Genomic DNA, 15831 nt, shown 5'->3' with positions numbered 1-15831 from the left:
TGGGTTATGGATGCAAGGTGTACTTGCGGCTGCGATGATATCCTACTGCTCCAGAACAGGTTCACTAAATGCTGTGATCTAATAAAAAAACTTTCTTGCTCTTGTTAGGATTGTAGTATCTTTGTAATAAAAAAAAGATTGTATCTTTAACTAAATTACACAGGTAACATGGTTACTCCATCTGTGAAACAGAATCATGTGTTCAACCAGTGTAAACTCTGACACCTTTTTCTTCGCCTGATCCATGCTCATCTGGCTGTACAACGAGCCTCCGCCCTGTCTATTTGAATATCAGGCCTCCATGGGCAGCGAAGAATGGCGCAAATACTAGGGACTCCACGGCCATGAGCTTGATCAGGATGTTGAGGGACGGTCCGGAGGTGTCCTTAAGAGGGTCGCCGATGGTGTCGCCGATCACGGCAGCCTTGTGAGCGTCCGACCCCTTGGGACCCAGAGACTTAGCGTGGTCGGACGCACCTGCCTGTGTGAACAAGGCGGAGAAAAAAAATAAACTCAGATGTATATCTTGAAACAATGTACAACAACATAAATCAACAAAGGGTGTGTATTGAGGTAGGGTCAGTGTTTTTTCTTTGGAACATGACTGGTAGGGTACTAACGTCAGATATGAACGGATGTCTATGGATACGAATACAGATGGCTATAATGTTTCTAGACTCAAATTCGGATACGGATAAGATATGAATGATATCGACATCATATTATCTGATTTGAGTGTTTTCAAATACAAATACAGTGTTGTGTACTAAATATCTGGACTTAGATACATACATTATACATAGCCATGTGGCTCGAGGCACGACGGCACGGCCCATGGCCCGGTGATTTAGCCCGGCTCGAGCACGGCACGGCACGGTAGCCACTGGGCCTGGGCCGGCCCGGCCCGAGGGACTAGGCCGTGCCTGGGCCGTCACCCAAGCACGTGGCACGGGCACGACCCGTTCCAACAGTCGGCCCGGTAGCGGCCCGATGAACATGAATTGTTGGTGTAGTTATGATTTGTATATATGTGTTGTTAATTGTTATATTGGTAAAAATGATAAATAACTGATGAAAATGATGAAATATTTCAGCGTTTGGTGAAAATATTGATGGAAATGAGTTGTTGTCGGTTTGATGTGCCGTGGGCCGGCACGGCACGGCGTGCTTGACGGGCCGGCACGGCACGAAAATCGGCCCACGGGTCGTGCCTTGGGCCGAAGGCCAGGCACGAAGCCCATAGAGGCACGGCCCGCTGGGCACGACAGCCCGTAGCGGCCCGACGATCTGTGGCACGGTACAGCATGGCACGACGTTGGGCTAGCCCGGCACGGCCCGTTGGACATTTCTAACATACATATATGAATTTCTCTAAATGGATTTAAACTTAGATACAAAAGAATAATATCCATATCTACACTCATACCATTTGAGTTTTAAGTACCTTAGTAGCTATGGCCTATGGTTACTCTTTTAGGGTGTGTGGGCCCAGTGTCGGAACAAGGAAGGGTGAGTCGTGGCCCCAAAACACAGTGAACCTTTTTTAATACATATAAATATTTCAATTGCAGAGAAAAAACTTATTATCTCACCCATTTTATGATAATATTGTGTTTGTTATTATGAATACTAAATACATATGTAAAAGCATTGAAAAAGCAATTGAGACATACACTTGATGTATACATATTTATCACATTTATAAGATGTTATCCTATTGGTCGGCACCCCTTAATCAAAACTCCTGCCACTTCATGGGCCGACTTTGTCATCCCTATTGCTAAATGGTTGGTTACCATGAGTAGTGTTTAGAAAGTCTAGATGGTTGACTATATGGTTTACAGCAGCAAAGACTTCTATATATTTTTTAGTAGCTGCATGCTATATTTGTTAAGAAAAATTTAAACATACCCTTCATAGATAAAAGAAAATATAAATTTGGTCTTCCATTGTGCTCTCAAATAAATTTATTAGATGTATTCAACAATCAATATAAAATACCATCTCCCGCTCCAAAAAGAAAATAACATTTTAGTTTATCATATATCAAACTATCTTAGATTTGACCAAGTGTTTAGATAAGATTGTCACATTTATAACATCAAATATATACATGGGGAATATATATCCTCCACGGTAAATATAATGATATTTATTTGCTAATATATAAATATCATTATTTTTTATAAATTTAATTTAATCAAATTTAAGATAGTTTGATTTAGAACAAAATTAGATTGTCAAACTTGTATGTTTTTAGGACCAGTGGCGAACCTAGGATTTTATCATGGGGTATGCGGCACAAAAAAATTATGCAATTCATTAAACCATATTGACATTCGGTAAACCAATCTCTAATCATTGATGTAGCTAATCCCTATGATACACAACTAATGTTGGAGTGCAGACTTTGTAAAGGGGACACTATACTATACATAGCTACCGATTTTCATTCCATTTAATGGCGTATCTCACATGACACAACAAGATGGGATGAAAAAGTACAAAATAAATTATTTATACTTATAATATCTAGAGTTGATAAGAAATTGAAAAAGTAAAAACAAAAACACATCTAAGGTCTCATGAGACACAACATGAGGGGTAAAAAGATAGGAAACCTAGAGGATGAAGTATTAGTTAATTTTACCCGAAAAGTATATGTTAATTTTAAAGGGGACAAAAAAATGGAAATTTAAAATGGCATTGTACATATATAGCAATAGTGATAATGAAATGATGTTGAAGTGATATCATTTTTATTTGCCATTATATTTTAGGACATGTGTCACGGGACACAGTAACATGGGATAAAAAACTAAAAAAGTAAAGGATAAAAATGAAAATAAAAAAAATGAGACTGGAAGTATCGAACGTACTAGCCACAAACAAGATAGGATAAAAACATAGGTAAAGCTAAAGAAAGAAATATATACTATATAATTAATTTTTAAATTAAAGTGGACATAAATATGCAAATAAATATATTATATATAGTTAATTTTTAAATTAAAGTGGACATAAATATGCAAAAATAAAAATAAAAAGTGCGGTTCTAAAGATGTGAACTAGCGACCTGAAAAACACCAGGCTTACCAACAGGCTGCAAACACGAACTAATATCTAAATTAAAGTGGACATAAATATGCGAAAATAAAAATAAAAAGTGCGGCTCTAAAGATGTGAACTAGCGACCTCGGTGTTTAGGACAGAGGCTGTAACATCTTGTCGCCTTACTCAGCAATCCACCCGTCATATGGCTTGCCACCGACGCTGACCATTGTTTTGGCTCTAAACCACTACTCTATCTGTCGTTTTTATTTTCTAAGAAATAACTTCTAAATACATATTAAAAAATATTATCATCGTAGAGACTTTGAATCTAGGTTTTTTAATAAATTTTATTTAAAGATACAAATGTCAAACTTTTTTTCTATAAATCTAGTTAAATTTGCAATACGGACCAAAATGGCAGTTATTTTAAACGGAGGTAGTATGTGCTAACCTACTGGCTACTGTACATATATAGGTTTAAAGGCACTTTTGTAGACGCATTTAGGCGAGAAAATAGGTGTGGGTATGGTGTATTTGAGCATTTGTACTGTACTTCTGAAAAAATACTCCTAATTGAGAAACAATTTTTAAAGTAATAGATGTTAAAAGTCCAAGGGAGTGAAGCCAGTGTGCACCTCTATATATTTCTTGGCATTGTCCCACGCTCCACCACTGTTGGAAGCAGATATGGCAATCTGCAGAAGGCGACGTGGATCAAATAAACGTCACGTCACGCACAGAAGCACCATGGAATGGAACGGCGTCGTAACTCATAACTAAGGAGGTCAGATCAATTCGTTGCCATATATAATATACCTGGACACCGGAGACCAGTGCGCCGGCGAGAAGTCCCGCGAGCGTGCTGACTCCGAAGAAGGTGCCGGCGACCAGCGGCGCGAGCAGCACCAGCGCTCCGGGCGGCATCATCTCCTTGAGCGACGCGTCCGTGGAGATCCTGACGCAGCGCGCGTAGTCCGGCGCGGCGCGGCCCTCCATCAGCCCAGGGATGGCGATGAACTGCCGGCGGACCTCCTCCACCATCTTCAGCGCTGCGCTGCCCACGCTCTTCATCGTCATCGCCGAGAACCAGTACGGGAGCATCGCCCCCACGAGAAGGCCGACGAACACCTTGGGGTTGAGCACGTTCACGTCCGTGATCCCCGCGCGGCTCACGAACGCGCCGAACAGCGCCAGCGACACCAGCGCGGCCGATCCGATGGCGAAGCCCTGCAAAGCAAGTTTAAATGTAATCATGCATTGTTGACGCGTGCGTCCAAATGATATGTACGTACCTTGCCAATGGCGGCCGTGGTGTTGCCGGCGGCGTCGAGCGCGTCGGTTCTCTGCCGGATCCTGCGGCTCATGCCGGCCATCTCAGCGATCCCGCCGGCGTTGTCGCTGATGGGGCCGTAGGCGTCGATGGCCAGCCCAGTGGCGACCGTGCTCAGCATCCCGAGAGCGGCGACCGCGATGCCATAGATGGAAGCCAGCGTGAAGCCGACGTAGATGGACACGGCGATGGCGAAGACGGGCACGATGACGGACTTGTACCCGAGGGCGAGCCCGAAGATGACGTTGGTCGCCGCGCCCGTCCTGCATGAGTCGGCCACGTCCCGGACCGGGCTGCGCATTGCATTCCGGAGGCAGCTGGAGGTTATACTTGCTCTGCAGCTAACCTGGCAAGGCATCCATTGCATGTTTCAACCAAAAATTACCTGTAGGCGTTGCTGGTGAAGTACTCGGTGGTGAAGCCAATGGCGAGACCGGCCCAAAGCCCAATGGCCACGCAGAAGAACAGGTGCCTGCCATTGCGTTTCTCAGGTAAGGTAAGGTAAGGTAAGGTAAGGTAAGGTAAGGTGGTTTCCATGCATTAGCGATCGAGGACTGTCAATTTCTTACCAGTTCTTCACTTGCTTCACTTGTCCGAAATCGAACATGGTGAAGTTGGCGGGGAGCGCCGCCAAGGACACGACGAGGGCGGCGACGGTCATCAGCACGGTGGAGACGACGAGCTGCAGCTTCAGCGCCGGCGCGACGCCGCGGACGGTCTTGACCTTGAACAGGTCCGTGGCGAAGAGCGTGGTGACCAGGCAGACGAGGAGCCCCGCGGAGCTGATGAGCAGCGGGTAGGCCACCGCCGCGAAGTCGTGGTCGGCGCCGAACGAGGAGATGGACGCGACGAACAGCGCCGCGCAGGTGGACTCGGCGTAGGAGCCGAACAGGTCGGACCCCATCCCGGCGATGTCGCCGACGTTGTCGCCCACGTTGTCCGCGATCACCGCGGGGTTCCTCGGGTCGTCCTCGGGGATGTTGCGCTCCACCTTCCCGACGAGGTCCGCGCCCACGTCCGCCGCCTTGGTGTAGATGCCGCCGCCGACGCGCCCGAACAGCGCCATCGACGACCCGCCGAGGCCGTAGCCCGTGATGGACTCGTACAGGCTCTCCCAGTCGTCGCCGTAGTAGAGCCCGAACACCTTGATGGTGACGTAGAGCACGAGGAGGCCGAGGGAGGCCAGGAGGAAGCCCATGACGGCGCCAGACCGGAACGCCGTGGCGAACGCCGCGCCGACGCCGCGCCGAGCTTCCAGGGTGGTCCTGGCGTTCGCGTACGTGGCGATCCGCATGCCGAGGTACCCGGACACCACGGAGGTGGCGGCGCCGAGGAGGAAGGCCACGGAGCTGAACACCGCGTTTGCCAGCGCGGGCTTGCAGGTGCGACCGCTGGTGTACTGGCACGGCCGGCTATCAGTGCTGAACCGGTGAACGGAGCCCAGGAAGAGGAAGATCACCACGGCGAAGATCGCCGTGAACGCGGCGAGGTACTTGTATTGTGTGAAAAGGAATGAGTTGGCGCCTGTACAAAAAATGATTTATTATAGTTATACGAGAAACAAAAAGAATTTCCAGACATGAACTGCCCAATGGCACGCACAGTTGATACGCTGGAATGCACAGAAATTTCAAACCGAACAGTTAATTTCCAATAAAGAGAGGAAATTTATTTTCTAGTACTTCTGAGTTCTGAGCGAAAACGTTTTAAAAGTATAACTATATTATAACCTAGAATTTCTCAATCTACTCAGAAGTCCTTCAATATAAGCTGGAGTTAAATTATCTCAATCTCTTATATGGGAATTTAAGGGAAAAAAAGGTAAGAGGAGCGAGTGGAGATGCTCTAAATTAAAAAAAAATGTGAAGGGGAGCGAGTGAAGATACTCTAATGTATTAGGGCATCCCCAATTGTTAGCTTCAATAAAAGGTTGAGATCCACGCATGCATCAATGGGGAAAAGACACAAGACTCATGTTTGCAAGATACTTATTGTTTTTTTCATGTCATATGCATATGTCGCTTTCAATGTTCTCTATCTCTTCTCCCCTCCCTCACTCTCCCTCCTTGCAACACTATGGTCCTCATGAAACTGTGTTCGGACATCTACTATTTGCCTTTACAGTTGTGTGAGGTGAAACCACTGGCGCCTCTATCAGACACTATGAAACAACTTTTTACTCGCATGACATGGAAGCTCGGTGCTCACATGGACCTCGGGGCATACAGCTAGCATGGTGCATTGTGGCTAGGTTTTGTGTATCATTAGAAATTCACCTACCGAGATTTTTTTTTAATGATCAACACTGCTATGTAACAGTATGTTTGGATACTGGGTTCACGTGCATTGGTATGGGTTGAACCTAGTTCTCTAGCTATTTAGTTCGGAGTTTATTTAACCTGGGTTAAACCCACCAAGGAATATCCCTACTAGATGTGGGTTCAACCGATTCCTCCAAATTGGGTGGGTCGCATGGACCAAGATGAGCACGTGCATGTGGGGGAGGAGCTGCGTGGGCGGGCACAGGAAGAGAGGGGAGCAATGTGTGGAAGTGAGAGGGTGGGGGTGTGGTCTGGGAAAGCTTGCATATGCGGTGCAGCGTGGACGAGGAAGCCACAACAATGGTGGGCAGCGGCTTGGCCGGGATGCATCAGGGCAGCGACATGGCCGTGGAAGCCGCTGGAGAGCCGCGCGCGCACACACACACACATAGGAAGGAGGAAGAAGGGGAAAGTGGCTCCCAAATGAGCCCCACATGTTAAGGACTCAACCCACTTTCATATATTAATTCCGCCAACCAAACAAGATTCAACCAAACCCAAAAACTGAAATAGGTTCAACTTACTGTACATGGTTTCAAAAACCAAAGACATGTTAAAAAGTCTCATTTATGCTATGCTATGTACTTTTTAGGAGAATGCCTTGGAGCAAGTATAAGAGCAGGCTGTAAGTCGGCTAAATGCTAAGCTGGAAGATAGAGAAAATGAGAGAGAGTAGTAGCAGGTTGTAAGCTAACTACTATACTAGTGGCCTAAAAAAGGCTAAAAAAAAAACTTACAGCCCTACTCGTATTTAAGGAGGTGCTATTCATCAATTGCTTTGCAGCTGCCGCGAAGAAGTGAAGCCAATCCAACGACGATCGTTATTTCCTCTTCCTCTTCTATATTCTTAACACTGACCATGTACAAGCAGTCCCCTGAAGCTTTATTAAGCAGTATACATACATATACTCCATACAAGATATAGCGACAATGGTGTCTTTTGCGATGTTGTTTAATCCAAAATTAATTAAAATCCTTATTCTACTCTGTCGAGTCAAAATTCGCATAGAGTACCATCGAATTTTCTTTATGACTGACAATTAGTGAGTAGTGACAGGGTCAGAACTCAAAAGGTACAAGCCACTAAGGTAGCAGATCATGCAGGGCACTGATTTAGGTCAAACAGAAGAAACGGCATGCATTATACTACTTGCTTGTTAAGAAAACAGAGAGAAAGATCTCGATCGCCTAGGGAACGGTGAAGAAACGTGCACAGGCACAAGATTAGCTGAACAAGAACATCGAACACGGCGTGCCAATATATGTACTGGGTCAACCCTTTGACCAGCCAGAGCACCTTTTCTTAAGTTAGGAGCAAGTTTGAAATACAAGTTAGAAGCAATGCAAGTTCGAATACAGGTTGCATTGCAATGTCCTAGGCTACATCAGGGTTGACTTACAGTATGGAAATTATATGAGTAATGGATGTTCCGTTAACTATCTTGGCGACGGAGAAAATTAGATAACCATAGAGGCTACGACATGAACTTATTAAATGCAATATTTGGTGATAAAATCACTGCAAAAAATTATTTTGGTGAAACCACGCTTGTGTGAAATCAATCAGGGGATAGATTTGGACCCCTTTTTAGTTTAAAAAAAATTCAGGTGTCTTCCTAAGTGCGTGGTTAAACAAGATTAATTAAACCATTACACCCAGATGTAAAATGAATATGTTATTAGACAAATTGGAAAGAAATATGCTTCCATTGAGTTCATTGTATCTTGAACAATTTAGGTTTGAAATGTTTTCAAGATTTTTAGTTCTGGATCACATAAAATAAATTAAGCAAGGGAAATCATGAAGCAATTAAGGAACAACGGAATCATCGAAAATGGTGATCGATCGGCGGTAACTAGTTACCAACCACAGGTGAAATAAAAAGAGTTGATCAACCGAGTAGCAAAGTTCAATTCAAAAAGGGCGTGGAGATTGAACTCACCAACCGAAATGGCGCTCTGGATCTCCGCGCAGCGCGCCACGGCGACAGTGCCGTCGCCGGCGCCCTCCTCCTCATCATCATCGCCGCCACCGCCCATGCCGACGTCCTCCTCGTTGTCCTCGATCCGGAAGACGGGGCCCCCGTGGTGGCCGTTGCCGCCGGGCGCCGCGTAGGCGGACACCTTCACCCTGGAGACGAGGAACCATTGCCACAGCGCGAAGGCGACGCCGACCGCCGCGCACGCCGGGATGAACACGTCCGCCGCCGCCGCAGAGCCCATAGTCGTCGTCTAGTTCACTCAACTAACCACGCAGGCCGGAAATCCAGAATGCAACAAGGACGTGCTAGAGAGGCGATGGAAGAACGAGCGCACGTCGTGGCGTGGCGACGGTGCCGCACGCGCGCCGTGGTCGTTGCTCGGCAAGTTGAGGGTTTTCTCTCTCTTTGTTTGTGTGTGGGAGAGAGAGCGCGCGCGCGCGGGGAACTGCCCTGCTTCTTGGGGATGACGTGATGGAAAGGACAAGACCAGTTGCTTCAACCAGACCGTGGAAGACGAAACTGAATTAGCCAGAGTTCTCCGGTGCGTGTATGTATATATGTATGTATGTATGTATGAATATATGGCTGCTGGACCAGATTGAATATATCATATATGCATGCGTGTGCACAGGTGAATGCATCAACCGTTGACGAGAGAATTTGAGTGCACATGACGAATTAGCTTCGCAACGAGGTAACGGGGTAGGTTGGCTTCGGTGCTAAGTAGTGAGTAGTGACAGCTTTTCTCGCAGTTCAGTTTCTTCAGTTATCTATTTATTATGTGTTTTGTTTTGTTCAGAGATCTGTGCTGTCATGACTCATGAGCAACCATGCGCTGCGGAGGCGTTAGCTGAAGCAGGATCGGAAGGTGCGTTGTCTGATTCTAGTGGAAGGGAGAGGGCAAATCTACTTCGTATGGTTTCCGTGGATCTAGCATCTCCAAGGGTTTTGCATTTGAGGTTTGCATTTGAGTAATTTGTCAAAAAGCTCTAAAAGAGGTATCCAACGGTTTTGCATTTGGAGTTTGCAATTTGGGCAACTTGGCAAATGAGAGAGCAAACTTGGCATTTGTGGATGGCTTTGCAAACCCAATCGCGCGAGCAATGTCACGCGCGAGGAAGCGCGCACGTCTGGATACCTTCTATTTTTATCATTTGCCAAGTCAAAATGCCAATTCCCTTGGAGATGACCTATTGTTATCTTTTGCATTTTGTTATGGGAGTTTGCAAATAACAACAAATGCTAAGTCAATTTGCCAAAGTCTTTCGAGATGCTCTTGTACCCCCGCGCAAAAAAAAGAAGTATTTGACCCCGGCCGATTGTTGGCAGCCCAACACACAAGTCCCACAAGAAAAATGAAGCCTAGAAGCAGCAAGCCCACTAAGGCCACCGTCAGGAGAACGTGGACTCAAAGAGGCTAGCAGGCTGCTGAATTTGTGAAAAAAAAGACATTGACGCAGCAGCCTAGTAGTCCAGAAACACTTGAGTGCACTTTTGGCACCGAGGGCCAATACGTTCGGCACGTTTCGAGCCTCCTTGCGGCTCCTTCCTTAATTATAGCCCTGCCAAATGGTGCTCAAACGTATACATGGCCAAACGGGGCTGCTCAGGCACGACACAACGGGCCGTGCCAAGGCCGTGACCCAGACACGACATTATGGCTCTTGAACCGTGCCGTGCTATGCCACTGAGTACGGCGGCCCGTAGTTCTTGTGTTGGCCCTAGCTCGACGAGTGAGGCTGCGCCCAACTGCCGATGGTGCACGGTGTTCACACCATGGCCGCACCACGCCGTTACACGCCGCATGCCGCCTCCACTCAGTACGGTGTCGTTATAAAGCATCATGCTGCTGTCGTTGCCGCTCCTGGGCTTGCCATTGCCACACTGCCGTTTGTCGTTGCCATGCCTGGGCTTGCTGATGTGCCATCGACGCTACAGATCCCATCATTGCGTGCCCAACCATCGTCACCACACCATGTGAGGAGGGTCCACGTGGCGTCCGCGCATCGCCGTGAAGGTACACGCGACTTCGAGCAAGTGGGAGATGCGATTAGGGAAACTAGGCAGAAGGAGACAAGAGTCAGAATCGAGAGGAAAAGGGGACGGATAGGAAGTTAGGGTTTCACAGGGAGTTTTTTTCAATATATATAATACTAATTGTTGACCTAATGATTGTGGTCCATCCCTAGAACATCCAATGATCGACAATTATCGGGCCGCATCGTGCCTGCCTTATAAGCTGTGTCGTGCCCAGGCTGATATGGCGGCCTAGGAATGACACTACCACCAGACCGTGCCAAGCACGTACACGATGGACCTTGGGACCTTAGACCGGGCCATGCTTTTGTGCTGGGCAGCGAGCCCGACCTATTTGGCCAAGCATACTCAAATGGTTATGACCAATGAGCCTGGAGGATCTAGAGCCACATAAATGTAGCTTCTCTTAACTTCCGACAAACTTGGGATACATTATAACAATAAAATTACTGCTGGATCCGTTTTTCAAAATAATTTTAGCTTCATCATAGAAGGCGCTTCATAGAAAGAGTCAAAACCCTTTCCGGAGAAGCAGGAGTCCGGCTAAACTAGAGCTAACTAAAGTTTACATCAACATCCGATGAGTAGTGAATGGCGGCTAGGGTACCCTTTATTGATTTCAAGATGGTGAGAGGTGGAAAGAGGCCATCATGATTGTTTTCAGTGGATCTGTTCTCATGGTTGATATGATGTAAGTAATTGACTGTAGTAATTGTTTGACGTCTATATTAAGGCCTTGTTTAGTTCACATTAAAATTCAAAAAACTTTTCAAGATTTCTTATCACATCGACAAAAACTTTTCAAGATTTCCTATCACATCAAATCTTATAGCACGAGCATTAACTATCGATAAAAAATTAACTAATTATATAGTTTATCTGTAATTTGCGAGACGAATCTTGTGAGCTAGTTAATCCATAGTTGGATAATAATTACCAAATACAAATAAAAATGCTACAATATCAAAATCTTTTTTTTATCTAAACAAGGCCTAAGAATATAGATTTCGTCCATTTTTTGTCTCATCAATTGGCTAGACTCCTAGTGTAGTAGCATGCTTATTCACATGTTCGAATCTACGAGAAACATATACTTGTATTTTTGGCTAAATGCTTTTCTGATGTGCATGTCGATTCTCTCTAATGTCTTGGATGACTTTTTGATCTTAAGACTCGTGCCGAAACAACTCTTTGGTATTTTTTTCAATCTTATTATTAAGTGTTTTGAGCGTAGTCTCTATCGTTTTATTTGTTTAGCTGATAAGCCATGATAGAAAATATTGTTGGCTGATTTATTATGAGAGAAAAACACTACTGATTGACTAATAGATTCGGCTGATAAGCTCAAGCGAACCGATGATACCTGGTGTGGTGCCGCAAGAATATTGCTTACCTCAGCGCTAGAAGCTTGAGAATGAAGAAACGTAACTATATTGGCTGTTGGTCAGTCTGTCACAGCCTCGTAATTAGTCATACTGAAAGTGAATGCACTGCCGGTGTTTTGTTCAGGCCTTTTAGTTGCATTCAAAATCCAAAAATTTTTAAGATTCTTTGTTATATCAAATCTTGCGACACATATATAAAGTATTAAATATAGATTAAAAAATAATTAATTACATAATTTATTTGTAATTTATAAAATAAATCTTTTGATCCTAATTAGTCCATGATTGAATACAAACAAAAAATATTACAATAGCCAAAACTAGCAACTAAACAAGGCCTCAATTCAGCACCGGCCATCCAAAAGCGTCAAGGCTCGTGTTTATTTCTTGTGGAGATACGTGTGAATGGTGATCAAGCCCCCATAGACCGGGTCACCGCGCCAATCGGTTCATGAGACAACTTGCAAGCGATGCACTATGGGAGATGTGGCCATGTAGCGAAAAAAAAAATCTTCAATTCTACCAAGGAAACTCAGCTCGCTAGCTCACTCTCCAGTCTCCAACTACTTTCTCGTTCTCCTACTTTGGTGAATCTTTGCTATTGGTTTAGTTTTTAGATACTAACTAGAGATATTTTATAAAACCTCCACGTATAAGTGAAATATGATTTTTTTTTTCTTAAAAAAACATAAAGATTCACTTTGATATACTCTAATTCTCGTCCACAATAGTAAAGATCTATTATACTTTTTAAAAGGCAAAATTTGTTCTTTTACAGTTAAAGTGACATCCTTTTGCTGGTGGACACTTTCGTTCTTGCCAAATTTAGTGAAGGACATGAACACATTAAAATATTCATTTCTAGCTTCGGATGTGAGAGATGAGCGGTGATATGTCATTGTGCCCCTTTCTTCTTGCTTCTTTCAACTAGGGTGCAAGCGCATTTTCACATATATGACTATGCATTTGCAGAAAACTAAGAGCAACTCCAGCAGGGCACTTACTTGAGCCCTCATAGCTAAATATATATGGGTGCCTAGACTAAAAACAACACTACAGCAGGGCCCCTACTAGAGCCCCCAATTTGGGGTGGCCACCCAAATCTCCCCTGTAAACCCTATCCCTGTTGGCCTAACACCCCATCCCCTATCCTGCATGGTGTGACTATTACCTCCTCACACCATACAGGCGCAACCTTGCTCACCTCCCTCCAGCACCGATCTCCATTACCGCGCTCCCTCCCTCCACCACCCCCGACCTCCACCATTGGGCCTCGCCCTCATCCCCTCCGGTGAGAGCGGCCCCTCCTCGATGAGCGGGAGTACCCCGAGCCATGATTGTCGTGAGCATCGAGCCTCCCATTCCGACGGCCGCGTGGTAGCGACACTGCTCCTCCCTTCCACGCGGCCAACCTCTGCCCCGACGAACATGGGTGGATCCACCGGTGCGCAACTCTAGCACGGCCCCTTCCCCGACACGCGGGCACTGCCCCAATGCGCCGAGAGCTCTCATCTCCTTTGCATCCTGGGTTTCTGGCCTCCGTGTGGAGAATGTGAGGAAGAATGGTTTGATCCAATGACGAGTGGGTCTCACATGTCATTGTCTGCCAATTTAGATTTGGGAGCCTTCATTTGGGTGGTGCTGTTGGAGTGGAAGCAAAAATTTTGGGCACTAGTAGAGCCCTGTTTTTGGGTACTGCTGGAGTTGCTCTAATCCACACCCCATATTAATGTTTAAAAATATCCATATGAGTCATGAGTTCTACATTTATCTTCCCATCTTTGTTTCTATTCAGTTCCCCAATCCATGACCAATTCAAAAGCAGAGAACAACGGTCAGTCGGTGGCCAAATTTGGTTGGCGGCGAGAAGGGGCTCCGCTTGTTTGCACATGGCTGTGCATCTGAAGGTGCTCACAACGTGTCTAGGGGAAGTACGTAGGCCAAGGGCGGCGCACACGTGCAATAGTAGCCGACGTGACGACAACAACACATCAGCGAGTGTGAGAGGTCGTGGCACAACCAATGGAGGGGCGCACCGGCAATGGTGCCCGCTCCTACAGTCTGCTTGTCCTGAGCAGCGGCAGGGCCCACGCCTGCGGCCTGCTCGCCCGCTCCGCCCTTTCTAGCGCCTCAGCCAAGCAACACCGCCATTGACAAAGCTCAATCGAACTCCCGATCTCCCTACCCTACCCTTACCACCTTTGCCCTCATTTACTCCTCTGTTGGGTTGACAATGGCACGATGAGGCTGCAACATCACTCCATGGTGTCAATTTAAGCTAGCAGTGCCATTTCCCATCACACAAGAGAGCTCCACCACGGCTTGCCCATTTGCCATCGTCGACCCTTGCTCCGGCTCCTGGTCTCCATGATATCCACCAGCGAGCCCGCTGCCTTTCCTCGTGCTCTACAGCTCCTCGCAGAGACTCACAGGCTGCTGGAGCACTGTCTCGGCTGACATCATGAGCCGCGGGGGAGAAGAATAAGGAGAGAGGAAGAAGAAAGTGGCTGGGGTAAAATGGACATTTCACCACTCTTCTCTCACCTCCTCAGCCAAAAAATGAATATTTTAATTCATTTCAGTGTCCTCTAACAAATTTGACAACAAGAGAAGTATCCACCAGTAAATCGCTTCATTCTTTATGTCCACCGTTGAAGAGATGTCACTTCCAATGTCAAAGAGCAAATTTAGCCTTTTTTTAAATTACCAAAACCTGCTAAAAATAACTAACAACCCAAATCTAAATTCTATTTTTTATGAAAACTTATCATAATATTGTTATGTTAACAAAACGTACTAGAAAAATAAAAGTACAAATAATATAAATTCTTATAGAAAACCATCCGTACTCCTACGTACTTATATCCTAATATATTCTAGTCACGGATTGACTGGTCAGTTAAAGTAAACCGAAGTATTCTTACTTGTAAGGTTGTTGAACTTTCTTTCTAGACTTGTCATATCTAAAGATAATCCCCGTTATAAATCTATTGCAATATACAAGACATGACATCATCCTATTCCTCTACTGATTAATCAGGCACATCATCTTGCGTTAATAACCATATTATCTCGCTAGGTTCTAATCTTTTAAATATAAACTATCTACATCATCTCTACTTAGGGGGTGTTTTGTTCTCCATAGAATCCAAAATGTAAAATGCCAACTACTTTGGAGTGATGAAATGTCAAATGCCAAAATTTTCAGGGTCATATTTAGTTTCATCCAAAATGCAGAATTTATTATCCTAATGAAGCCTCTTGAGGCTCATTTTGAGTTCTTTTTCCTCTTGAGGCCAAAATCCAAAATGGAGAATAATTATTTTTTTGCCCAAAACTTTTGTGTTTAGTTTCATTTTACAAAATAATGGACCAAAACCCAAAATTTTTTGGAAAAAAATGAGAACTAAACACCCCCTTAATTTCATTCAAAATTCTTACAATCCATAAACAACGCGCGGAGCCTATCTTATACTCTCTCTCTCTCTCTATATATATATATATATATATATATATATGGTAAATTTTTCCTACTCTCTAGGAGTAGTTATGTTCTATACTCCCGGGAGTAATTACTCCCTATCCATTTTTGTCATAGCTGCCTAAGACGCAAGCCGTAACGGGTCTGCATGCGTTCAATCAGATCCAATTAAGCTTAACCGGTAGAGGTAACTAAGGATTCAAATAAAATAATATTATATACTACTTTGTTGCCGTGATTC

At 45.1% G+C, this 15831-nt stretch overlaps 1 protein-coding gene across 1 annotated transcript; it reads right to left on the bottom strand.

Moving 5' to 3' along the window:
* LOC8075312 (pyrophosphate-energized vacuolar membrane proton pump) lies at positions 80-9232 on the bottom strand. Its single transcript, XM_002455542.2, has 7 exons — positions 8649-9232; positions 4954-5908; positions 4770-4856; positions 4347-4677; positions 3871-4281; positions 3690-3749; positions 80-481 (listed from the first exon to the last, which is right to left on the bottom strand). Exons 1-7 carry the CDS (start codon positions 8926-8928, stop codon positions 281-283), a joined length of 2325 nt encoding a protein of 774 aa, XP_002455587.1. The 5' UTR covers positions 8929-9232; the 3' UTR covers positions 80-280.

This window comes from Sorghum bicolor, chromosome 3 (genome assembly GCF_000003195.3).
Source record: "Sorghum bicolor cultivar BTx623 chromosome 3, Sorghum_bicolor_NCBIv3, whole genome shotgun sequence".
In the NCBI taxonomy this organism is placed as follows: Eukaryota; Viridiplantae; Streptophyta; class Magnoliopsida; order Poales; family Poaceae; genus Sorghum; species Sorghum bicolor.
This window is presented reverse-complemented; position numbering and strand designations above follow the sequence as displayed.

What these genes read in the sequence shown, in the direction of transcription:
- LOC8075312 (XM_002455542.2), bottom strand. Translation starts at nt 8,928, where the DNA reads ATGGGCTCTGCGGCGGCGGCGGACGTGTTCATCCCGGCGTGCGCGGCG. An exon ending in CCACGGCCGCCATTGGCAAG is followed by an intron (nt 4,282 to 4,346) that starts GTACGTACATAT and finishes CTTGCTTTGCAG; the next exon opens with GGCTTCGCCATCGGATCGGC. An exon ending in CACTGGTCTCCGGTGTCCAG is followed by an intron (nt 3,750 to 3,870) that starts GTATATTATATA and finishes CGCCTTCTGCAG; the next exon opens with ATTGCCATATCTGCTTCCAA.